Raw genomic sequence first — 26,349 nt, 5'->3', positions numbered from 1 at the left:
CTACACCACAACAACAAAACAAACCACACAAAGCCTCGCCCAACAGGAAATGGTGGCTACCAACCAAAAAACACACCTACGCTCAGCGAACAGTGTAAACCGAACTGAAGCTGCAACAGCACATCACAGCTACCCTGCTCTTTTCTTCCTCTCGGTCCTACTAACTTATCCCACCTCCTACCCCTTGCTTTGCAGATCCGCCCGAGCGCCAAGAAACCACACAGGTGGAAACAGTGTGCATTATAAGATCCTTTAACATAGCCTGAAAAGCAGAACATGGCTAGATGGGTTATTAATATTGAGCGCCTCATCACGAGCTGGGCGGTTGCCCTTAAATGCGATGATAATGGTGTTACTGCTGCCTTTACTGCTCCGCCCAATCTCGAGTCTGCCGTGTTTACCCCCAGCAGAGAGCTGGGGCTAAACACGCCAGCAAAATGCCAATTTTCAGTGGTATTACCGTACGGTTATTGCACCAAATATTTCCCATTATGGACCCAATGGGGAATGGGGAGTAACGTTTAGCGGCCAACCCGTTATCCAGCAGTAATACTGCCAGACAGGTGGGTGCTAACGCAAATAAAGTTGGGCAGCATCCTAGTCGGGATACCGCCCAACTCATGATGAGGCCCTGAATCTTCACTTGGTGGCCATTCATAGGTTTTCTGGCCCAATGTCATTATCAGTCAGTGACATATTTTAAAATCATACGCAAAAGTCAATACTTCAACCAGATACCTCTTTCCACCCCCCCCCACCTATCCTTTTGTTGGTTTAACTCCTTATGTCATAACATCGTAAGCTTAATTTTATGAGCACAGAATACAGAGCAGTAACTGTTAGTAAAAACCGAAAACGTATGCTTTTGTATGAAACATAATTCAAAAACACTGTATTCCTATGATTTAGATCTTCGAGACAAGCCAGAAATGTTTCTCCCACGAAGACTGGTCGAAGGCCAAGAAGTGAATGTGACCTGCACAGCTCCCGGGAGATGCTCAGGCACTGCCCCAAAGATCACCTGGACCACAAGCTTGATGTCTCCATATTCTGAAATACAGATCTCAATCAACAATACAGATGGCACCAAAACCCACATATCCTCGATTAACTTTCAAGTTTCCAAAACGCATGACAGACACCAACTGATGTGTGACGTGCGTTTTCCCGCTGTGGGAGAGACCACTACAAACTATGTCACATTGGAGAATATAGAATGTAAGTACAAGTTTTATTCAATTACACTTGCTTTGCGTATAAGCTTGAAATATCCATAGGATAGATTATTGCGAGAATACACTGTATGTGTACACTACTTATATGTTGGCCTTACTTGACTTGTAATTAGCACAGCCATGTAGCTGTTCAAAGGCAATTGCAAGAACTGTGACTAATACAGGCCACCACAGAGACCAAAGAAACTAGCATAAGTAAGAAGTGAACAAATTAACAACAGCAGAGACCATATCTCACAGCATGAAGTAATAATTAATAGATAATTAACAACAAAGTGCATACATGGGCACCGACCATTGCAGCTACAACGTCAGAGTTGGTTTTCTGCCCAGCCAATTGTGTGAACAATCTTGTATGCCCCGGAATGCATGTTGGTGAGCTGCCATTTTGACGCTTGCCTTTGTCAGAACGCAAATAATCAGGGGGACTTCCTCTCTTTCACTGCAGGCACTGAGCACACACATAAAAGTGCGGAACAAATCTTTGAGAATAATTGAATAGAACTTTGTAAAGCATAGGAGTGAAATTGTGAATATCCAAGGAAACATAATGGATGCTGTCCTCCCACTGCAAGTGTCAAAGAGAAAGAGAAAGATGAAATACAAGTAAAGATAAACATGCCTAAAACTAATAAACACATATATTTACCTGATGCAATGGTCAGTTGGATATGTAGCTTGCAAACTAAGCACTCAATCCTTCTGGGAAAATTCCGAACAGCATTAGTTAATGAGGTGAGTACTTGGGATACTTTGAGTTAATAAATACATGTGACAGTACATGTCTTTACTTCTGTAAGGAAGTCACTGTCCAGGTAGGAGTACACTGGTATTTCTGCATGTAATTACATTTGTATAAAGTGCAAACTTTGTCAGGCGTGGCGTAGATGTGGGCTGCGTGAGTGAATTTTATTTTGCATTCTTAATGTGCAAAGAGCGGGCAGAATGAACTGCATCGGGGCCCAGGAGTTAATAACAAACATAATAACGGTAGAAAAGCATTTAGAGAAAAGAAGCAATGGAAAACACCCATTGAAGAGGCAAGCCTTCTGGGCTTTACAAGAAGGAAGAATGGCATCAAATGAGCGCAAATAAATCAGGAGTAAGTTCCAAAGGCTGTGCATCCCCTAAACACACAGCTGGATCTTGGGATAACTAACTGATGTTGTTGAGCAGAATGGAGAGTACGGATTGGCTGATACTCATAAATTAATTTCAACAGGTGCAGTGGTGGAAGGCCATGTAGGCATTTAAAGACTATACACAAAACTTTGAATCGTTTCCCGTTTCACCAGCAACCAATGCAATAACTTATGTGTTAGGCAGAATTACATGCAGTACCCTTTGGGAACACTACACACAATTAAGACTACAGGTCTAAACACAATCTCACCTTTGGTACAAGCCTGTACTACACAGTTATGTGGTAGCAGTGGCTGAGCAGCCAGACTTATCTCAAGAGGGATGTGAGCAGTAAAAGATGTTACACAAAGGACTTGCAATCACAGTAGTTCAAACGAACACTATTCAAGGTTTCTAGGTAAAAGAATATACATTTATTTACAAAGTCAGTTGGAAAACATTACACTAGTAAGAAGCAGCTCAATATCACACTATAATACACTACAGTACACAACCAATAGGTTTCTGAACAAGTTAGGCTCTCCTGAAGTGGGAGCAAAATAGCACTTCAGTAACTTTTAAAAGGGGTAGAAAGACAAAGGTTAAAAGAATTAAAGCACAATTACTTTCATAGGCAGGGCAAATAGTTTCAGTTCACTACAACAGGCAATTCAATTCAATAGGCCTGGGCCAACGTCAGTGGTTCAGTGTCTTGGATAGGATAGCACAGTTCTGGTAGTAAACGGTTAAGTCTTTGCCAATGTTGCTAGAAGTAGTTTGCCAGAAAAAGTGATATGTCGGATTAGGAGCAAACAAGACTCCAAAGTTGGGAAAGTTTCACAATCTTTCACCGCGGCAGAAAGGATTTCCACACCGCGTTTGCACAGTACCTTAAGTATGAAGAAAAACTGTAGCTGAGGCATCTGTTCCTTGCAGTTCCTGCAGATCTCGCTGTTCCTGAGCTTCAGTCTTGGGGACTAGAAGGAGGACTTCGGGAGGTTCCTGCACTTCCCAGGGAAGAGGCCACGAGCTTGGGAAAAACGTCGGTTTTAAGGTGTGAGTGCCACAAACTGGTATCCTTCTCACCGGCTATCCGGTTTTCAACAGCACTCTGAGGAAAATTCGACCAGTATGGAGACGGTGTCCAGGTGGCTTACGAGTTGGTTGTTCCCACCAGCTCAAGGGAAGAAATCGTCCTTGAAGGGGCTTCTCTGTCGATGGAGTTTCAGGCAATTCGAACCTGCAGCAGGTCTTCACCGGACAAACCAACGGTCCAGGAGTTGCAGCAGTCGTCTTCCTTCAGCTCGTCTTCAGTTCTTTCATTCCAGTGGTCGACTCTACCTTCCAGTCCTGGAGACTCGCTTTTTAAACAGCTTTCTGCCATTCATTCCAGCCTAGCTGTCACTCACCCAGCAGGGTGGCTGTCCTTGCCAGACAGTCAGCCAGCCAATCACACCAGAGTGCATTCAGGTCTCCTAGGAGACTAAGGACAGGGAGTTTTGGGCACCTCCCTCACATCCTGTCCACCCCAGACACTCAGGCGCCAGAGGAGGGCTTCAACACTGAAGCCCACCAAAGGCCATTGAACAAAGGGACCAAACCTGGTTTGGCGTGCAGAGTTAAACAAAAGAAGGACCTTTCCCAAAAGAAACAGCGAAAAAAGATGACCCGAGTCTGTTTTTACAGAGGGGTCATGGGCGCCATATTGAAAAACATGGCTCACCCGATTTTTAGCTACCGGTGTTCGCGGTCGGGAAAAATCATGGTAGTTTGCTCTAAAACCACTGCCACCAGCCATTTCAAGAGGAAAGGGTAACATTTGACTGTTACATGAGTGTCTAGACACAGGGGATGCTAGGCAACCCCTCCAGCACTCTATAGGAAGATAGTGTGTGCTGGGTCTATGAATTTAAAAAGACTAGCAAAGTCAATTTAACTTTGCATGCTCTGGGAGACGGTAGTCAGTCCCAGAGAACGTATTTAAACCTTGAGGAGTCTGAAAGACACCCCTGTGCCACTGCACTGAAGGTGCTGTGTGACACACAAGAAAAAGATGATACCTATGGAGTCACAATAAGTTGGCCCTGAATAAATCAAAAACTGAACTGCTTGTCATAGGTTCTCTGAATACTATACATAAACTCGATCCACAATATGATGGCTTCCAGATGGGAGAAGAATCTATTATGCCCCTAAAAAAGGTGAAAACACTGGGAGTGAGCTTTGACGAACATATGACTATGAAGCAGCATGTTAGTAGCCTGGTTTCATCATGTGCCTATTACATTAAACTTTTAGCGCATTTAAGGCCTCTTATATCTGAGGATAATGCAGAGACCATCGCTAGAGCAATAATAGACTCAAAAATAGATTATTGCTCTAGCCTTCTCATGGGACTCAATAAGTCTGACTGTAATAGATTGCAAGTATGCCAAAATGGGGCTATTAGAGCCGTTATGAAAGTCAAGCATAGAGATCATGTTACAACGGCAAGACGATAACTTCATTGGCTGCCCGTAGAGTCCAGATTTCTCTTTAGGACTTTGACTGTCGTACATAAATGCAGATCTGGCAATATGGCTGGATACCTGCAACAGCTCCTTACCACGAGAAACAATACTAGAACATTAAGGTCTAACAATCAGCACCTCCTGTCTGAACCAAAGTGCCAAACCGCTAGAGTAGCGAATGCAGCTTTCTTCTCCATTGGACCGATGGCTTGGAATGCTCTACCATTGGACATTAGATGTATCGAATCACTGCAAATCTTTAAGAAAAGACTGAAGACCTATCTTTTTAACTAAACTATCTTGAGTTGTCTACTCTTCAAAGCTTTGCATAACGGTTCCTTTGTTGACGAGGAGAGGAAATTACTGACGGGCTGATGTCCCCTATGGCTAGAGTGATGCCCCCCATCATTTTCTCTAGCTCATGTATCCACTTTCCAGCTCCCGAGGTCAGCATTGGAAGCTTATTTTTAACATTTTCTCGGTCCATGTGTGGCCATGGAATATACTGCAGTCTTGCTCCCCCCTTTTCTAACAGTGGGAATTGGAATGCGCAATCCTCCTTTTCCTTCTCTATCCCTCCTCGGTCTCTTGCCTGGGCGGCGTTCCTGCCTTGCCTTCTTCCTGGCAATGCCCTTAGCCTATCTGTATAGGCAGGCACCGACGCCCCCCTCCGACCGTGGGGTGTCTCTTCATGTCAGCTGGACTGTCCAGCGGACTTCGGTGTCCTATCTATGGACCCGCTTGCATCTGACCATCATATCTCTCGGTTCCCTGGGTGCTGCTTTTCGCACCGCCTCCCTTCGTCATACGCCACTTCCTCTGCTTCTCCATCGGAGTCTGACTCTGAATACTCCCAGTTTATACAGCTTCTTGCATCAACTTCATTCTGCCCAACTTCTAGTCTATCTAGGGAACGTCCCCTACTCCCACTACTTTGGGTGACATCCTCAGTGTCATATAGCTGAGTGCTCTCTAAGCGCTCATCTTTCCTTCCCTCTTGGGAGATTCGTTCTAGTCCCATCTCATCATATATTTTATCAATCGCTTCCCCGATGCTTCTGGTGTTGAAGTCATCATCAATAATTGTCCCGCTTGTACCTGGTACCGCATCGTTTGCAGGGAAGAACTCTTCTATGTCTTCGCAATCTACAACAGGATTGGGTTTTTTCACTTCCCATTGCAAATATTATAAATCTCACGCCCTTTGCCTGCATTTATGTTCTGCTTCCTCCATTTCTCTTCGCTTCTTCGCTTCCTTTCTAGTCTTATAAACTTCCCTCATCCGTTCATCTCTACATTCCTTTGTCCTTCTATTTTCCTCGTCTTCTCGCTTTTTTTACCTTTCTTTCGTGCACTCTCTTCTCTTCCTCTAACCTAAGCATGTTCTGCCTGTACTTTTCATAGGCTTCATATTGCGGGTGACTGAGTGGTATACCTTGCTCTCTGCGATATAGTTGTTCTTGCCGCAACCTATCCTTCTTTCTTGCCCTTTCATTTCTTATGTCCACTTCTTTTTCTCTTTCCTTTCTTTGCGCCTCATCAGACCGCTCACTCGGCCTTGCACCATCACTTCCTTTTCCATCTAACTTCAACAGTATCTGCCCTCCCATCCATTTGTCCTTTGTACATGTTAACTCTTCAGTTCCGTTCCGCTTCTTTCCCTCTCTCTCCCTATCTATAGGTGCACTCGTTTGTGCCTGGTCCTTCCTTTCCTCACCTCGCCTCTCTTGTCCCCATGGGACTGCGGAGGCCGAGTCAATTTCCTGTTCCTTCTGTTTCGTCTCGTCACTGGTACACGCAGGTGACTCATATGCAGGGTTGCTATAACCTGTGGCTGCCTTAAGCTCTCTTAGTGGGTAAAGACCCTCTGACTTACTTCCTTCAACAACTGGTTCCGGCGGGGCAGGTGGCGCGTTAGGCGTCTCACCCCCTCCGTATGTACATCTAATATCCAATCTGTGGGGGGTTCTTCTTCTTTTGTTTGTTCAAACATTTTCCAAAGCTCGAGAACAGCATGGCTTTTTTGGAGCTTCTTCCCGCTATTTGTGGTATTTAGGAAGGTGGTCATGTGCTGTAAAACACCTTTGACAATGACCCATTTTGGGGCCACGGCATAAACATTTTATTTGCGGTGCCCTTAACCCACTCCTGGCTATATTTCTTCAATTTTGTTGCATGCTTTGGCAACTGCTTGCATAAGTGTGCAAGCGGGGTAACTTCCTCCATTCTTAGTTTCGTCTCCAACAATATTCACACAGTTTTTAACTTTTTACTACTATGAGCGAGCACCACACATGCAAGCTCCAATACAACTTTTCCGCCAAGCTCTACACCAGCAGTTTCGCTCAACACTTCTCAATTCAGTGGCGATTCCCTCTCAATTACGGAATCGCGTAAAACCAAAATGCATTGCAATTAATCAATAGTACAACAATTTCACATTTGACATATAAAGGACATAAAAAGACATATAGGACTGACGCTTGACAGACTAGACAGACACCAGCTGGTCATAAGTATACCTGCCTTCTAATTGTTACTGTGTCATGGGATTTGAACTAGCCCCTTTATGACGTCTTTAAACGTCATCGTAGCCTAAAGTCCCCCTCTGTGGGCTCTGGGTTCAAGTTCCTTCTGACGACTCTGTAAAGCGCAGGAACAAGGCGAATTGTACAGTTTTCTCTCGGGTGCCCCCCGGTATTCCTTACAGTTTTAATCTCAGGTGCCCCCCTGATTTACAGTTTTTCTCTCGGGTGCCCCCCGGTATTCCTTACAGTTTTAATCTCAGGTGCCCCCCTGATTTACAGTTTTTCTCTTGGGTGCCCCCCCGGTATTCCTTACAGTTTTAATCTCAGGTGCCCCCCTGATTTACAGTTTTTCTCTCGGGTGCCCCCCGGTATTCCTTACAGTTTTAATCTCAGGTGCCCCCTGATTTACTTTTTCTCTGCTTTTAGCTGCTTTATTTGTTCTCCGCTACCCTCCGTTACCTTTCCCCTTCTTACTCTAAGGCCTATAAGACCTTTGCCAGGATAACAAGTTTTCGTTGTTTCACTCACCGATCGCCTCTTTTCCTCTCTGGAGCTTCAGGATCACCACCCCTTTCTCTTCCTGCTTTTAGGGTTTCCGTCCGATCCGCTGCCCGTCGGAATGAGAAGGGTTGTGCTTGGAAAGGCGGGTTCCTTCAGACCCACTGCAGATTTTTTAGAGTTTTACACTATCATTGTCCACGGGGAGCTTCTCAGCTTACTCAGCCGGAATGGCGAAAGGACTCGTGATGTAACCGAAGGCCCAGAGTTACTTCGTGCCGTCGGTTTAACGGTGTCTTATAACTATATTAATCGATTATCACTAATCGATGGCCGAAACCATCCTCTGCTACCAAGTGTTGACGAGGAGAGGAAATTACTGACGGGCCCATTGGTCAGTACTCGCCCTCGAAAACTAGTAATACAAGGTAGCTGCACCATGCGAGGACAGAGTGCAGGATTCACATACTCCGGCAAGGTTCAATAATCAGGACTCAGTAAATTGGCAAAGGGAAGTCCGTTTAATGATACATACATCAGCTTATGGAAATCAGCAGCATCACGAACACCTGCCTCACCCTGACGTCCTCGAACATTAGTCAAACAGCCTCTTTTATGGGCAAAATCCGTCATCATTGACGTCTAATTCTACAAAAAATCATCATGCAATACAATTGGTTGGGAAAGGTAACTTAATTATAGGTGCTATATCTGTATATAGAAATAACGCAAGTGGATTGGATAACTCTTATCGGGTGGGCGTCTACGCCCTACCCTCTACACCACACGTGATTGACGTCACTACAAGTACGACGTCTCATTGGTTACAGTGTCTATAGGACCCTAGATTACATGGTCCCTTGTGATTGGGCAAGTTACACCCCTAAACATAAATCTCCATTTTAATTAGCAGCTTTAGAGTAGACACCCAGGTGCCTAGTGTCCCAAGATTCACCCTTCCTCCCTTCCATCAATCAGTGTTTTGGGCTGTGTGTCAATTAGTTGGCTGGGTATGGCCTCGGATCTGTAGTCTCTTATCAGGAAAAGTTATGGCACCCCTGGTTCTGGATGGCATCAGGCGGTGGTACTTCTTCGCGCCTGTCTGGTCACGTGTTGGTTCACCGTGAATCTGCTTCAGTTTCCAACCTTTTGTGTATTTAACTCTGTGTATGCTCGTCCACCTGCATGGGCCTCTCTTATCTTGACCTTCACGGGCGGGCTGGTATTCTCTATAGTTGGAGTATCTTGAGCTCATGCTCACCTCCCCTTCTCTGGTTGACCTCGATCTCCCGGCATAAGCCTCTCTTTGTAGAGTTTTGATTCCGCTCCTTCTCTGGTCTATGCTGGGTTTCTAAACTCGGCATGTCAGGCCATTGGCCGCCTGGGTACATTTTTGCTTTCACAAAATGGAGTCGCACGTGTACATTGTGCAGTGTTGAGGTAGATATATGGTTGGCGTTTGCCGCTCTACTCTTCTACTAGGCATTGCAAGCAGTATCGATTTCTTAGCCTCTTGCATTTCAAGCTTATTTACACACATTCAGCAGGGCGGCTGCTTCCATCTTGTCTTATGGCACCATTCTCTTATGTTATAACAGTGTCTCTCCCCTGCATCCATTATCATTATCCTGGCAGTTACTAGTACTGGCATTTGTGCTTTCAGTAGCCAAGTCTGTTTGTTCTCGGGGCTGCTCGGGCCCTTGGTTTATTTTCATTGGCCTTCCATTAAGGCTTTAGGGGTCTCCTCGTGGACCGTGTGCAGGTATTCCTCATTTCGTATCCGTGGCTGGTATGGCTGTCTGATAGGGTATCGTGCTGCCCTGGGTTGTTGCGCTATGGCTGCTTCAACCGGTATTGATCTCCTTACGTACAAGGGGCAGAGTCCCAGTGCGGCTCTCTGTTGGTTCATTTGCTCCTCATACGTCACGTACCACGGCGAGTACCTTACTGGCAACTCGCAATGGGGGGCAGGGGTGCGGGTCATATCTGGGACCTCCTCTACACCTTCACCCTTCCTGTTACTTGTTGTATATGTCATGTAGCGCCCTCACGCCTTTGGGTCTATGGCTGCGCTATATAAATGTATTAAAGTAAAGTAAAGTAAAGGAGTTGTTTAAAACTCCATATCCAAAGAACACAAAAGTAAAACACACATCAAAATACATGAAAGAGTGGTAAAAAAGGCTCACACTCTTTCGAGGTAATAATTAACATCCTAGAAGTCAAGCAAAGTTGCTGGGGTTCTCAAAAGGTAAGAGAAATTAGCACATTCTTGAGAATTCTCCCTAACATTATGCAATTGATGAAGCGAGTCAATGGCTTCTGGGATACACCTACTATTTCCGACAGCCGAAGCAGTAAGATGTCATGAACTACGGTAGCAAACGCTGCTTAAAGATCGTGCATAACAAGCGATGTGCAGGTGCTCTCATGAGCACATTTTAAAAATGTAATCCCACACTGCCAGTAATGCTGTCTCTGTTCCGCATGCTGGGCGCAAGCCATATTGATAAAGGTCTAATAAATGGTGTTCCTCAACATGGTTCTTTAGTTGAAATGTCACCACCTTATTTAGGATTTGTGCAGGCCATGTTGAACCTGCTATTGGTCAATATTTCTTTTAGGAGCCCTGGGTCAACCAATGGTTCCTTTAGCAGAAGGGCTGCCCTGGAAGACTTACCGTCCCCAGTGATAACGCCTTGGGAAGTCCACAAATACCTTAATAAAATCAACTAAATAATAAGCATGTCTGCGAGCGAGACTTGCCGGATTAGGTTTAAAAAGACAATTAGTAGATGTTGGAGCCTTGAGAAGTGATAATATAAAGATGATCAAATGATCGCTGACAAGCTGGCTGGTGCTTCCATAGTCAGTGTGCTACTGCAGCTGAACATTTTTCCAAACAGTAGGGTCTTCAGTTCTTTCCTGAACTGTAGTAAAATTGGAGACCGGGTGGGATGTTGTTCCACAGTGCATGTGCATAATAGGAGAAGGCCTGATTTCTGATTTTTACTTTCTTTTTACGTTTTTGTTTTCCAGTCATGTGGTAATGTGGCTTCTGAAATTGCAGTGATTCCCCAGATATGGTGTCTAGTCAAAGGATCGAATCCAAAGGGTCGACAGGTCAAAGGATCGACACCAAAGGGTCAATTTATTTTTATTTTATTATATATATTTTTTTGGGTTTTCGTTTAGGGAAAAAACGTGTTTTTTAGCAAAAAAAAGGGGGGTTGAGGGGGGAACCCCTCCAAAAAAGAACCCCCCCAAAAAACAAAAAATAATTCGATCCTTTGACCTGTCGACCCTTTGGGGTCGATCCTTTGACCTCTCGACCCTTTTACTGTCGATCCTTTGACCTACAACCCCCAGATATCACTAGCTTTCTAGTTAGGGAAGATGGTCCTTGGGTCAAAATAACCTTTAATGCAAGGATTTTGAAGATTGCCAGTGTATTTTCCTGATCATCGATAAGATATGTACAAACTTTCTGATACTAGCTCTAATCCTGCAGCAGCATGTTGTGATGAAAGGACTTCTGCTCTGCAGTAGTACAGGTATGGTTATTGGTTTCTAAACACTTAGTCAGACCAACAGTACTACTAAACCAGCCATAATCCCAATCCTATAGATGAAATAGGCGAAACACAAGTGGTACACCTTCTTCACCTCTTATGGCAACGTGGGCTTCAAGAGGGATGTAAGCTAGCAAAGAAGCATTAAAAAAACAATAGTCTGGTATGATATGATATGATAGTTTATTTGTATAGCACCTATACACAATGTGTTTCAAAGGGCTTCAAGGCAAGGGAGGGAACACAGGAAAAATACAAACAGTGAACAGTCTTACAAGGCATTGAACAATAAGAATGTGAAATGTAATATCATATGCGGCCTGGCGACATTTTAGATAGTGCAAGAGCTAAGACACAGATAAGAGAGGGAGGAGGTGGGTGGGAAGGGAAAGTGAACAGACAGGCGTCTAACGTACTAGGCCTGATGACATTTCTGATAGAGTGTGGGTGAGGGGGAGGAGAAGGAAGGAGAGGAACAAAACAAGTGACTAGCGACTATTGTACTAGGCCTGACGACATTTCAGATAGTGCTGGAGAGGAAGGGGGAGGAAGAGAAATGAGAGGCGGGGTGGGAGACAAACAATATAGCTATCATACTATGTCCGAGGACAATTCTTATAGAGCAAGTGCATAGAGTAAAGAAGGGAAAGGGGGAGAGAGGTAAAAGGAAGAAGGGGAGAAGAGGAGGGAACAGGGTGAGCAGTGAGAAAGAGTGGAGAGGAAAGTGGGGAGAGACTAATGCAGTTGCAGAGTCGGTGATAACACATAAAGTTACAGGGAACAGCAAATGCAAGACAGGATTCAGGATGAAAATGGCACAGCATGATACAAGAATCAAAAGAGTCCACAAAGTCAAAACCAAGCATTTTCAACAACACAGTGATGGGAGAGCAATAGTGTATCAAGACAAAACTCCTGCAGTGGTATGATGTAGGGGGCGGGGTCTAAAGACTGGAGGGGGTATCTGTACTCCTGCTCTCTATATGGCAGAGTAAAAGCAGAGAGCACCCCAGCCAAGATTCTGTATTTGGTGAAAGTCTACGAGCAATCAAGGCTTAAGCTATCAGGAGGTGATGCATGCTGGTTCTTAAGTACAGTGTAGTCCCCAAGCACCCACAAAGGAATGTCCACACACTATGTTAGTGAAAACACAGTTCTTTATATAAATAGGTTCAAGTTATGTACACAATCTCAATAACACACTTTGTGCTCAGATAATCTAAAATGACAAATATAGACAGTTTCTATGTGGTACCACAATTACTCTTTGATTCCATTAAAATGCATCAACTGTACTCAGTTCAAATGTCATACAAATCAATTAATAAAGTGAACCAACAACAGACATAATATGAAAGCAGGTTGGTTAACACAATAGGCAGAATACAGCTCTGTGTGGGTTACCCCCACCTGGGCAACCTGTAAATAAAGATATAATACAAGCCCAGTCCATATATTGTTCAATATGAGTCTTATTTCCTTCTAAATCGTTCTACCACCTCAAGGTACCTGGAATAGCATAGTTTGACGTTTGGTCATCGATGGATCCTTCTTGAGTGGCTCCTTTTAAGGCAGGAGCCACGGATCATCGAGATCCCTCAAAGAAATGGTGAACAAAGGTGTTGAGGCAGCAGCTTCGGTCCTGGTGGGGCTCGTCAATGTTCGGTTGTGGACGTCATGCGAAGATGAGGCATGCGGTGCACCTCAGCGACGATAGTTTGTTTCCACAATGAGTCTATGAAGAACTTTGGCCCAGCAAGTGTGTCGAGTCGTCGGCGTCTCTGCGGTCTTCAGGTGGCAGGAAACCCACTGCCGGATGCTCCTCGGCGCGTCAGTGGCCTTGACTTTCTCCAGCGGGACAAAGTGGTCGGCGGTGCTGGCTAGAGCGTCCTTGAATTCAAAGTGTCTTATTCAATGTAGGATTGTGGCTCCGGTCGTCGGCGGCACAGTGACAAGCTGTCCCTGCTTCTGGTCAGCACTGCTTCGATGGGCCTACAGCGGTTACGGCGTTCCTCCGAACCCTGGTTGACGACGGTGGATGGCAGCCCGCTGCTTCTCATCATTCTCCTCAGCGGTACACCGTCTCCGGTTGACAGGCTTTCGAAGGCTGGCTTCCAGGGCGCTTCGGCAGAGATTAGCGGTGCACAGTGGTCCCTCGTAGCTCGGGAAGAGGTCTCCTAGCCAGGTTCTCTCTTGGATCAGTCTCGACGGCATGGCATCTTTTGGATTGCAGTGAATGTAACAGCAGTCAAACTTCTTCTTCGGGCTCGGCTTTCGAGATCAAGCATCAGTTTCGACTTCAGCTTCAGAACGATTTCCATCAGTGAGAGGTCCCCAGATATACTGTTTGGTCTGTCATTCACTCTGATGGGTCATACTCTGGCAACCAATTATTCAGAAGGGCATTCATGCAGGCAGGCCGCCAATCAGGCTCACAGTGCATTCAGGCCATTCTCCGCCCTCTGGACACTCACAACAAGGAATGGGTATTGGGACAAGTACCCAGCCATTCAGCACTCCACACTGCATTCATACCAATTTCGGGCAGGGATGTCTCATTCATTATGTTACATACCAAGAACCAGACACCCATAACATGAAGTGCATATTGGTCACACACCCCATTCACCCAGGTCCCACCCCAAGGGTGTACCCACAACATACAGTCACTGGGAAGGCTCCAGCCAGTCTGGCCTGGACTTACCCACAATACCATATATGGAACTTCCACCCAACAGCCAGTCAGGGGGAAGGGGCAGAGTCAGGGCTTCCCAGGACTTTGGGAAAAACAAGGTAACAGGCAATAGAAAGGAAGAGGCCATAGGCGCCATCTTGTATTCTATCAGGAAATAAACTGATTCTAATGGCAGGGCCTGGGTATCCCAAAATGGAGGATACTCGGAGCACCTGTCAAATTCAGCATGGAGCTGCCACCAGCCCATACCCTGCTCTGCGGGCCACACACACGTGCCCAAAAGCATACACTAGGGGTACAGGGTTGTACCCCCAGCCATGGGTGCCATAAGGGTATCCCAAGGCTCTGTACACCAAACCAAAAAGAGGAAGAGCTGCACTGCCAGGAGTCCCACATGGACTCCTGGACAGAAACAATACAGAACACACATGAAAACGGACTACAGTACAAGGACAAGGCGTCCCCTCCAATGCATTTCCAGCATCACAGGGGGGCAGAGGAAGAGGGCTAAGAGGGATGGGAAGGCAGGATAGACAGGAGTAAGCCAAGGCATTTAAAATGCCAAAAAAAGGAATGGCAATCAGGATTCTATAAAGAATAGAAAACTTCAAACAAACTAAAAGGACAGGCAAACTAATAAAACACTACATCCCACCCTGTAAATAAATACACAGAAAATGTAGATTTCGGCTACACGCAGGCACTCTCGGTAAGAAGATAGGGGTATGCAGGCAATTGTCTGTTCATATTCAAGGTTATGGGCATCATTACACGGATGGCGGTAAGTAAATAACGATACCGGTAAAGGATTACCGGTATTGTTAAATTCCCTTGCCGATTATGACCCAGCCAACCGCTATTAGCAGCACCGCTAAGAACGGTGCCACTAATAGCGGCTAGTCCGCGGGCGCGCAACCCCTCATCCCGTAAATAGGGGCATGGCGCTATTAGCACCCAATCACAAGCCATGCGGACGTGCTAATAGCGGCATGGATCAGCGCCCAAAATCCCATACCGGCATGGCGTAAATACCGCCATCGCGAACCACCCGTTAAGAGAACTGAGCAGTGTTCACACCTGCCACAGGTGGACACAATCAGCACAGGTGGAGGCAATGGAGACTGTGGCAGCACAAAAGGAGCACAGCACACCCCTTCACACACCAAGATGGTTCCAATACTAGCAGCATTACATGGGCTGGAGGACATGATAGCATTGCAGCACCAACAACAACAGGCAGCACAGAGGTGACGCAGGAGAAGGAGGAGGAGGAGGGCGAGACAGGCGCAGCAAGCACCACCAGAGCACCTAGTAATACCACAGAGGCAGCCACCAATCCCCAGGATCCGAGCCAGTCCATTCAACCTAACCCCTGAGCAGAGATACACACCCTGTACCATCTGGACCTGGATACCATCACCAGCATCGTGGACATGATACACAACGTCATCGCGAGCCTCATAGACATCCGAACTGCCATCCCTTCTCTACTGAAGGTGGTGACTGTGCTCCACCTCCTGGCCACAGGCACCTACCAGCATACAGTAGGGCAGATGCATGGCATCTCACAACCAGTATTCTCACGCACGCTGACCCAGGTGCTCGATGCCCTCCTAAAGCACACAAGTGAACACATACCCCTGCCACGGACTGCCCAGGAAATCGCAAACACCAAAGTTGGCTTCTATTCACTGGCAGGCATCCCAAGTTGTATTGGGGCCATCGACTGTACCCATGTGGAATTGGTGGTCCCACATCACAATGAAGTAGTCTACCGAAATAGAAAGCAATTCCACTCCATCAATGTCCAAATGGTATGTGACTCAAACAAGATAATCACACATTGCTGTGCCCGATATCCCGGATCAACCCATGATTCAATGGTCCTGCAGAACTCAACCATAGCACGCTATATGGAGCGACAAGCCGGACAACGTTCGTGGCTAGTTGGTGAGTAGCAGGGCAAGCACATGGCAGTGTGATGTGGGGTGTGATTGGGGGGGGGGGTGCATACTCCAACTGGGTGTGATTGGGGGGGGAGATGCATACTCCAACTGGGTGTGATTGGGGGGGGAGAGATGCATACTCCAACTGGGTGTGATTGGGGGGGAGAGATGCATACTCCAACTGGGTGTGGACTGTTGTCCGTAGAACAAATGGACATACAGATGTATGCCAATGTCCATCAAGGAAGGACACAATTTACTGGAAAAGAACCCACATGCAATTTGAAGCTGCACAACATTGAAAACAATCCAAGATGCCAAACATGACACATCCATCCACATGCACATTGCACATCATGCCACACCACATATGACACAAATCAGCAACATGGCGTCAATATAGTAATAGAAAATTAGCGATGCACAACATCAATACAGCAATGCGCCCTTGAGTGCATGCAAAGGGATCACCTCTAGCCATTTCACTGAACCACACCCCTACACCACCAAGTGACGCTTCACAGCATGGCAACATTGATGTCAGAATGGCAGTACACTAGCAGTGTGGTACCAAATTTGCCTGGGCCCAGGGACACCTAAGACCAGTCCTCACCCAGGACATGTCAATGACTGTGGGAGGCATGCATGGGGCATGTCCACTTGCAGGGATGAACTCACCTTCGAACATTGCAGTTACACAGATCATCTGCATGCATGCTGGGATTCGTGGATGCCAATCACAATGCAAAGTCGATTAGGGTGATATGTACAGGTTGCACTTGAGGTGAATAGTAACAGATCCCCATTCTTCCACCCATGCAGGTGATGCTGGCTATCCTCTGAAGAGGTGGCTCCTTACCCCTGTATGGAACCCACAGAACAGGCACGAAGAGGATTAGAATCGTGCACATACCCGTACCTGCGTTGTGATTGAGCAGACATTTGGCCTTTTGAAGACACGGTTCTGGTGCCTAAGCAGGTTGGGTGGGGCTCTTCTGTATGGCCATGAGAAGGTGGCCAAGATCACTATGGCATGTGTCATGCTGCACAATATGTGTATCAGACGGAATGTGCCACTGCCCTCTGACGTTGAAATGCAACCACCTGATGAGGATGATGATGGGGATGAGGACGGAGGGGACGAGGCTGCAGGTCATGCAAGAGGCGATGCCCAGGAGGGACGCGATGTGCGTCAGCATCTGATCAACCAAATATTCTGAGATACATGGTTCATCTCTGTTGGCTGTATATGGGTATTAGTGCACTGGTGTTTCTGGTGAAGCACACAATGGGCCCTGTGCCCAATAAAGTACACATACACAATGATGAAGTCCAAGCCTGTGTTTTAACTAGTCACCAGTGTATTGAACATATCATGAGATGAAAAAGTGCATGTCCCCAACTATGCCACCACCTTTTCCCCCCTCCCCCACAACACTCCCAAAACACCCTTTCCCCCCTCCCCCCACAACACTCCCAAAACACCCTTTCCCCCCTCCCACCACAACAACCCCATGTGTGGCTTGCACAACGTTGGTGTCCTGCTGCACATGTGCCAGCTAGACCCTGCTGTCCCTAATTCCCATTCCCACCACCACCATTAGGAGGTTGGGAGGGTGTGCACCTCATGGTGCGCAAGGAGTGGCAGCGGGGGCTTGTCTGCCTTGAACTTACAGAGGAGGAGGTGCCTGTTTGTCCCTTTGGTGGTGGTGGGTACTCTCGGTCCATCTATGCACGTGAGGACCTGCCTCAGTTGTGCCATCTCCTCGCACAGCCTGTTGGTACAGGCTTCCATGGCCTCCCTTGACTGCCTAGCATTCTCCGTGACCTCACCCCTCAGATGGGCAGCCTCATCTACATGCTGGCCAACCAGCGCTGTAAGATCCTCCTGTGTGTGTGTTGGGGTGTGACACTTATATGGGCAGGGTTGTGTGCCGTATGTTTGTGGCCGCATCCATGAGGTGATTCTGGGCTCACATTTGGGGGGTGCCTCACCATTCACAGTGCATTGTTTCATGTGTACACTCACCTCCATCTGATGTTGTGGCCGCACCACACTCCATGTCCCCGACTCCCTCGATGGATTCTCCGCCAATCGTGCTGGCGCAGGTCTCCTCCCACTCCCTGAGTTTGATGGGAGAATCTGCGCCATGGCCAGTTTGCGGTTAGCAGACAGTATGCTGCGGACCCAGAGGCGGAGATCGTCCCACCGCTTCCTGCACTCTTTAATGGTGCGGGTGGTGGTGCCCACCGCACTGACTTTCAGGACCACCTCTGCCTAGATGGCCTTTTTTTAATCAGGGTCTCCCACCGCATGTCAGTAGCAAAGACAACATCAGCGTTTGCTGCAAGGGTCTCCGTGAGCATTATCAGCTCCTCATTCGTGAATTTCTCCTTGCGCTGGCAGTCTGCGCCTTTCTTGATTGTCTTTGGCATTGTGAGGGGATCCTTGAGGCTTTGGGATGGCATTGGTGTGGAAACAGGTCCTGGGGGCAGAGGATGGCAATGGATTGTGTTTTTAAAGATGGCCACCGTGCTCTTTCCCGTTCCTGTGCGATGACGCTATTTCTGGTTCCGCAGTTTTACGGTGACCGCTATTAACGGCCGCCTCTAATAGCGGTGACTGCTATTAGCATGTTGCAGGAGGTCGGAAGTGCTATCAGCGCTTTCGTCGGTGCTGCTAAGGGTCTTTTTGGGGTCTTTAGCGGCATGGCGGTAGGATCATTACCGGCATGGCGCTGTGCTCGTGTCCGCATACTCGTAATGGCACGCAATTAGCGGCCTCTTCCCAAGGCGGACACGCTATTAGCGCCATGCCGGTGAAGGCCGGAATTTAGCGCATAACGTGTAATGAGGCCCACTTTTAAAAGGGAAAGAGTAGGCTCTTAAATGTCACTAAACTAGGCCAAGCTGACAGAACCTATACAGATACTTTTCAGTCTTGTTCTTTGAGATGGAGAGCGTGAATTTGGGAGTCTGGGGGCTTTCTGAGTGGGTGATTCAGCATTGGGTTAGGGAACAGGTCAACAAAGCCCAACAAGCAGTGCAGTTCAACAAGCGGAAACAGCACATGGCATGGAGAAGCTTGGGACAGGCAGGCCATGTCCAGATCGATTTCCAGATCGGGCAAGCTCACAAGCAGTTCTTTATTCCTGGGTTGCTGTAAGACCCAGGCCAGGTTCTAAAACAAATAAGTCCTTAGTCCAACCTTCCCAGCCAGGAAGGTTGCCAGAGAGCACTTGCAGGGTGGCCCCTTACAATAGACAGACTCCTGGTGGTCAAAGACGCAGGTCACTCCAAATGTTCCACAGAAGAGGGTGGGGGGGAAGGGCTGCTCCTTCCTTGGAATCCTTACCTTCACATCTGTGGTTTTGGGCAAACAGATACTCCAATAAATATTGTGACTGTTTCTCTTGTCAAGTTCTTCTGTTGTAGATTTTATAGAACAAAGCTATCTCAAGAAGGGTTCAGGTCTGTAATAGGCTGTACACACAATGGAGCTGATGAGAATCTTGACAGACACATAATTAGTATCATGGCTGATATCTTTTCTCCATTCTAATCATGGTCCAAATTCCACCACTACTCAAGTGTAATGCTCCCTCCAATGTAAGCCAACGTCTGCCATCTTTTTTGGAATTGAATTTCAGCATGTGGCTGCAGTGCCTCCCTGTCCCATAAGCTCCTGCGTGCAGTTCAAGCACAAGAATGTGCATTATCTTATGTGCATCACCATGCCGAGGTGCTACCTCACAACTAACTGTGAAAGTATTCTAATGTTTTTCATCACTGTCATGCTGATAACATACCAAAAGTCCAGCAACAGTATACACTGACCCAGCCTATGACCACAAAAATGACATCTGGCATCCCTGATGACATCACTGATGCCATCACTGGTGACATCACTAATTACATAATCTGTTACATCACTGATTACATCACTGATGGAATCACTAGTGACATCACTGTTTACATGATATATAACACCACTGATTACATATGTGATGGCATCAAACATAATATGATTTATGACTTAGCTAATAAAAGTTTTGATTAACTAAATAACAATTTATGCCATGGCTAAGGCTGTGGACACAGTGCATGGCCGAAGGCCGTGGCTGGTCAGTATAGTACAATATACAATGGGCATGGCCGAAGGCCGTAGCCACTGAATATGGCCAAAGGCCATTGATGGTGGCCCCTTAATGTGTTACAATATACAGCGGGCACGGCTGAAGGCTGGGACCACTGCCTATGACCGATGAGTGTTGTAAAATTTACAGTGTGCCTGGGCAAAGGCCATAGCCACTGGCCATGGCCACAGGCCATGGCTGGGGGTCCATTAGTGTTTGAAAATATACAGGGAGCACGGATAAAAGCTGAAGGCCATGGCTACTGCCCCTTAATGTTTAACAATATACAGGGGGGATGGCCAAACCGTGTGGCCACTGTCCACGGATGAAGGCCATCGCTAGTGGCCCCTTAATGTGGTAAAATATATAATGGGCATGGTTGAATGCTGTGACCACTGACCATGGCTAAAGGTCACGGATTGTGACCTCGTAATGTGTTCATCTGTACAGTGAGCATGGCCAAAGGCTGTGGGCACTGGCCATAGCTGGTTAGTTTTGTAATATAATTAGAGATTCCATCAGGGATGTCATAGATGCTGTAATTAGTGATGTCACCAGTGATGTCATCAGGGATGCCATCTGTGACATCATCATAGGCTGCACAACAAGGGATGTGAAGTTAAGGTGGCCTTAGCTGAATTTCGAGGGTTTTGTTGTGTTATGTTCTTACCTTAATGTCCCTGCAACTAAAGTTTTTTCCTTGAATACATTACAGGGCCTGCAGTAGCGGGCCTGTAGTTATGGTTAAGTTGCTCAACTCATATAAAGAACACTTTTTGGGAAGCTTCTAACTTTGGCACCGTTCAACGAAACCTCACCAAACTTTGCAATTAACGTATATGTCCAACTCGAGTTTGGTGCGGTTTCGTCCAGAAGGGGCAAAGTTATAGAGGGGGTCCCAACATTTTTTAAATCCTCATGGACACAATGGGAAAGAAATTGTGCCTGCACCTACAGCCCAAACCTCTGCACAGATGTTCACCAAACTTGCACGAGGAGTGGTGGCTTAGTCCCAAAAGCGTGCTTTTTCAAATTTGGTGTAAATCTGTCCAGTTTTTTTTTTTTTTAATTGTCAAAATGTAGGTCAAACAAAATGAGTGATATCTGGGTCCGGTCTGCAGACTCATTTCCTGATTCAGAGTCTGTGGACATTTGTGAACCAATCAAGGGATGGCTTGGTGTCCACGGACATCAAAGAAGCAAGCTGATTTGGATGTTCAAAAATTTGAGGTGCATCATAATTTTTGAAACAGTTGTCAAATTGGATCGGCAGACAGTCATCGTTGTCCACGGAAAGCGTGGTGAGAAAAAAGTTTGGAAATAACATTTGGGGTCATTTTGTGGCTGAAAGAGGGCCTGGAAAGGGTGGGGGAGTTGACAAAGGTTGACAGGTAGCTGTTATTATAGGTGAAAAAAAGCAGTGCAGGTGCTGCTGAGTCCATGGTCAATATTCCTGTCTGCAGACGTCTTTGAGAGTGGGGAGGTTCAGAGTGAGTCTTGTTATTTGAAGGTGTATTGTACGTACTTGTTATATGGTTTATTTCTATTGTGATGGTTGTGGCTAGGGAATCTGGACGCTGGCCACAGCCATATTAATATGTGTATGTAGTAATTGTAAGTACTGTAGTGGGAGGATACAGTATTTGTAATGTGGTGGAATGATATAATTGAAGAGTATATGGCATTTATGATCATAGGTGAATTGAGGATAGGATAGTACTTATGGAATCTGTATTTGTTTCTTTGTGAAGAAAAACAATAGGATAATACTGGGTATGGTTACCTAGTTGCATATGGTAATTAAGCTGGAATCTTTGGTTCTTTTTCTGTGAAAAAACTTAGTCTAATTTGTTAAACAACATAGTTTATAACCTTTAATTTTATACAATTGTACATATACATGTATTCTATGTACTAAGTGTGGTACAACATTAGTGTGTGGTACACTGATGTTGTATTGACGTGAAATAATCATTGGGTCATTGGGGAAAACATCCATAGTGGATTTAAAAAAAACTACTGTAATTAACTACAGTTTTTGGCATTTACATTGTTCTAAAGAATGTACATGTTACAGAAAACGTGTGTGAGGTAGCATGGATATATGATGTGAGTGTAAGTGTGATAGGATGTTTGTTTGAAGTGTGTTGTAGTTAAGGGTATGTTTAAAGTAGTTAGATACCTGTTGGCGTATTCTAACTATATTGGAGTTTACAAGAAGTTTAGCAGTAACAATAACTGTAATGACATATTTGAAGTGTATTACAATTAAAAGTATTTTAAAGTAGTTAAATACCTGTTGGTGTATTCTAGCCGTATTGGATTTTAAAATTACTTTTGTAGTATTATGGATGTAGTTAGATACCCATTGGCATATTCTAACTGTGTATTGTTCTATACTTTAGTGAGTAAATTTGGGTTGAAGGAATATTAAGTAAGCATTTGTTAGATTTGCTGGTAACCTATGTTTTGGAATAACGGAAAGGTTGTTACATTCAAACTAACCACTTATTATTTTGACATATGCAGTATAGTGACCTGAAGTGGTTGTGGCACCAGTGTGGTAGATTATGCCTACTGTTGTGAATGTTTTCTTGCCAAAAGATACTTGGCCCTGTGTGAATCTAGTAAGCTTACAGTTATTGTTTGTACCATCTGCATTGTACCTTAGAAGCATTAGTATCACATATTGGCCATGTGAGTTTATTTGTATGCTGGAACGATTGTTTGAATTGCAAAAAAAGGCTTAATATGCTATGATTTGCATTCTGCAGAAGCTGGTGAAATGGAATGGATTCACAATTTGGTATGTATACATACACACATCGTTCATTAGGAATGTGCTCTTGTGAAACACGGTTGCAGAGAGTGCATGTATGTTTCCATGTGTATGAAATCTGGAAGATTTAATTTATAGGGATATTTTTGATTTCTAGTACTTGTAGTAAGTACATTAGGAATTCTTGTGGATCCTCCTGTGTGTTTATGGTGAATTTTACCATTACTGTACAGTAGTCCATTCTTGTCTTAGACCTGAGACACTGTAAGTGCTGTCAGGACTATTTGTGGCATTTCTATGAAGGATGAGCATTTGCAAACACAACTGGTCCGAGACATTTAAGTAAATGCTGTGAACAATTTGTGGCAATTGGAAGAGAAGATTGATTGCTACATTTGCGTAGCAATTTACTCCAGTTGTGTTGCTGAATTTAAATGGAGCAGATAGTTGTTCCTCTGTATCCTTTGATGGGCCTGCAGTTGTATTTTGAGAAGAGACATTTGTATCTTTGTCTCCTGATGGATGTGCAGTTGTTTTTGGACTAGAGAGTGTTGTCGTTGTACTATTTGATGGAGCAGCAGTTGTTCTTTGTTTTTTCAGCAGTATTGCTGGGAGATCTGCTATTGCGGCTGTTTGTATTATGTTTCTTTTTAAAGGTTTCCTTTTTAAGGTACACAGTACATATCGAGATGGGGGTGTACAGTGCATGTAGCCTGTTGTATTCTAGGATGCAAGGAATGTCAATGTTGACTTTGTTTGCATCACAGTTAACTAGGAATAAACCATTGAGTGTACAGAGACGTGAAAGTGCTACGTAACTCATACCTCCTTTGAAGACTCTGCTGCCAATGTCAATCAATGCGTGAGCTAGGGTTAGACCTTGCGATTTGTGAATAGTGACAGCATATTCAAGAGATAGAGAGTAAATGTCTTTGAAGAGAAGGAAACATTCTATAATGCAGACTATTTCTTTAAATTCTGCAAGTTTGTCAAAGTGGCTGTTGACAAACAGAATATTGTTGTCATGTGGATATGTTTGGAAGCCAACAACTGTAGCAATTGCTCCATTGACTTAACCTTGTTCTACGCCAAGTTTATGTTTTAGTATTACTCTGCAGTTTAGACACAGAGTATATACTTTTTCTAATCCAGCTGTGTTGGAGATACATTTTTCTAAGCTATTTTGTCATGCTGTTGCTTGTTGACACATAGGGAGTGTCATGCCATGCACTTCTAGTTTGTCTGTGGAGCGGATGTGCAGTATGGGTTGCATTTATTTTATCAACATTGAATGGTTGAATTGACTACAGCTTGAAAGGGTTGGCATTAAGGACATGCATTTTATATTTTGTTGAGTTAATTTTTCCATGACATCAGGAGCAGATATGTTTTTCCCATATAGTTCATGTATTAGTGTAGTATTTAAGAAGGATTTTGCATCTTTAGTAATGCTACCATGCTTTTTAAAAATGTTAGCATAGGTGAGATCTGCAGACTGACACATGTTTTGAGTTAGTTCTCTGTAGTGAAATGTTGCCAGAGATTTACATTTCCAATGCTGCTGAGTGTGTTACGGCATTGTTTGTGTCCTAATGTTTTGAAAATAGGTTGAACGTTTACTGGTGTTAACTGTAGGAGGTCTCCGAAAACAGTTCTTCGTAGTTGGTTTTTAGGACTTCTTGCATTCTGAGATGAATTAATGGCAACATAAAATTGGAAACCATGCTTACTTCATCTATTAGGAGCACTTTCATTTGTTTCAGAATTCTGCGTACTACAATAGCAGCGTCTGTTAATAATTTGTAGTGATTTACTTTGTTTTGGTGTTCTACTGGGAGGAGCAGTAGTCGGTGTAAAGTTACACTTCCTATGTTGTAACTTTACAACCCTGTGTGGGCTGTTTCAACAGCTGAAAGGTTGTTGTTTGTTAAGTCTTGTAGAAATTTGCTGATTATTTTAATTAAGCACATTTTGCCAGAACCAGCTTCCCCATTTACATTCAGGAACAGAGGTTTATAATATTTACAGCTACACCTTTTAGTTCCATGTTTAAAACCATGTTCCATTTCTTCAGTGACTTCTAGATAAATGGTGAGTTGTTCATCAATTAGCTGTGATTTGAGCACTGACAAGTCTTGTTCAGATTGTTGAGATTGATACATGTTAATGTCTACCTCAGTCATGGCTTTTTCTTCTTCATTTAGAATGGGTGGTTCTCCAAGTGGTTCTTGGCTTCCTGTAAGAGAAGGATGACTGCCTTCAGGAGTGTTTTTATCTAGTAGAGATTCAATTTCGTCCTCTTGTTGGCATTCATTGTCCAACATTTGTTTCTATTGTTTAAAATTGGCATTTGTTATACTGATTTCATTTGAATGCAGCATCGAATGAGTCATGGTCACCTAATAATTATTTTTCTTTTCTCCAAGGTTTAATAAATTGTAATAGGTCCATGTTATACAGTTCTCTATGTTGTGAAGATTTAAATGATAACTTTATATGATTAATTAGGCTGGGTTTTGGTAAGTTTTACCAGGCTTCCTTCACAAGTTGAGATTGAATATTTGCCAGTTGTCTCATCTGGTATGACACTGTTTTTCTAGGAGTAGTTTTGGCCTATGTCATAAAGGCATATATTTTCCAAAGCAGTACTTCTGTTTGGGTAGTATGCGTCAATTACATTGTTTTAAAAAATGTCCTGGCTGTTGCGATCATTTGTGGCTATTGTTTCTATCTCTTGGTAAGATTTTAGTACTCTTTTTCGTGATGAAGCTGGACCAAGGTTTAGCCAGACAATGTTTTCAGATTTACCATATAAGGGTGTACTGTTAAACAGTCTGCAGCTTTGCAGCACCCACATTCTCCATGGGAGAGCATTTGTAAACCGAAACTGCACAATTTGTGTGACAGAGTTTTGTCAGATGATATGTCATCCCAGAGGTCTTTAAGCACTGTTTTCTCAGCTTTGGTGAGATAGGCTGTGACATATCTTGCAACTGCAGTGGAAATGTCTGCAATGTATTGTATGTCTATATTTGCATTCCAAGAGAGGGCAATGATTGCATTGTAATAATTGATGCACTTGGATGCTTCGTCCCTTTTAATGTTGTATGTGTTTTTAGGGGATTTGCCTTTTACACTGACCATCATTACGACCCAGGCGTTAAGGGTTAACGCCGTCATTAACCCTTAACGCCTATTCTGATTTTAATGGCTGCTTTTAGCATGGCGCTAACCTGCCATGATGCTAATTACGCCTTCCCCACTCCCATTATGCCCTATGGGGCAAAAATGGGAATGGGGAAGGGAAAATGGGAAATGGGGATTTACC

General features: G+C 44.8%; 1 protein-coding gene across 2 annotated transcripts in view; it reads left to right on the top strand.

The window, feature by feature from the left end:
* The window catches only part of LOC138528594 (myelin-associated glycoprotein-like), an 889,265-nt gene that overhangs the window by 274,513 nt on the left and 588,403 nt on the right, over nucleotides 1-26,349 (top strand). For both annotated transcript variants that reach the window (XM_069640378.1, XM_069640386.1), the window contains exon 4: nucleotides 910-1,218. In XM_069640378.1, the coding sequence (XP_069496479.1) occupies nucleotides 910-1,218 (309 nt within the window). The remainder of the gene's footprint in view (nucleotides 1-909; nucleotides 1,219-26,349) is intronic.

Source organism: Ambystoma mexicanum, chromosome 1q (assembly GCF_040938575.1).
Source record: "Ambystoma mexicanum isolate Mex_15411 chromosome 1q, UKY_AmexF1_1, whole genome shotgun sequence".
In the NCBI taxonomy this organism is placed as follows: Eukaryota; Metazoa; Chordata; class Amphibia; order Caudata; family Ambystomatidae; genus Ambystoma; species Ambystoma mexicanum.
This window is presented reverse-complemented; position numbering and strand designations above follow the sequence as displayed.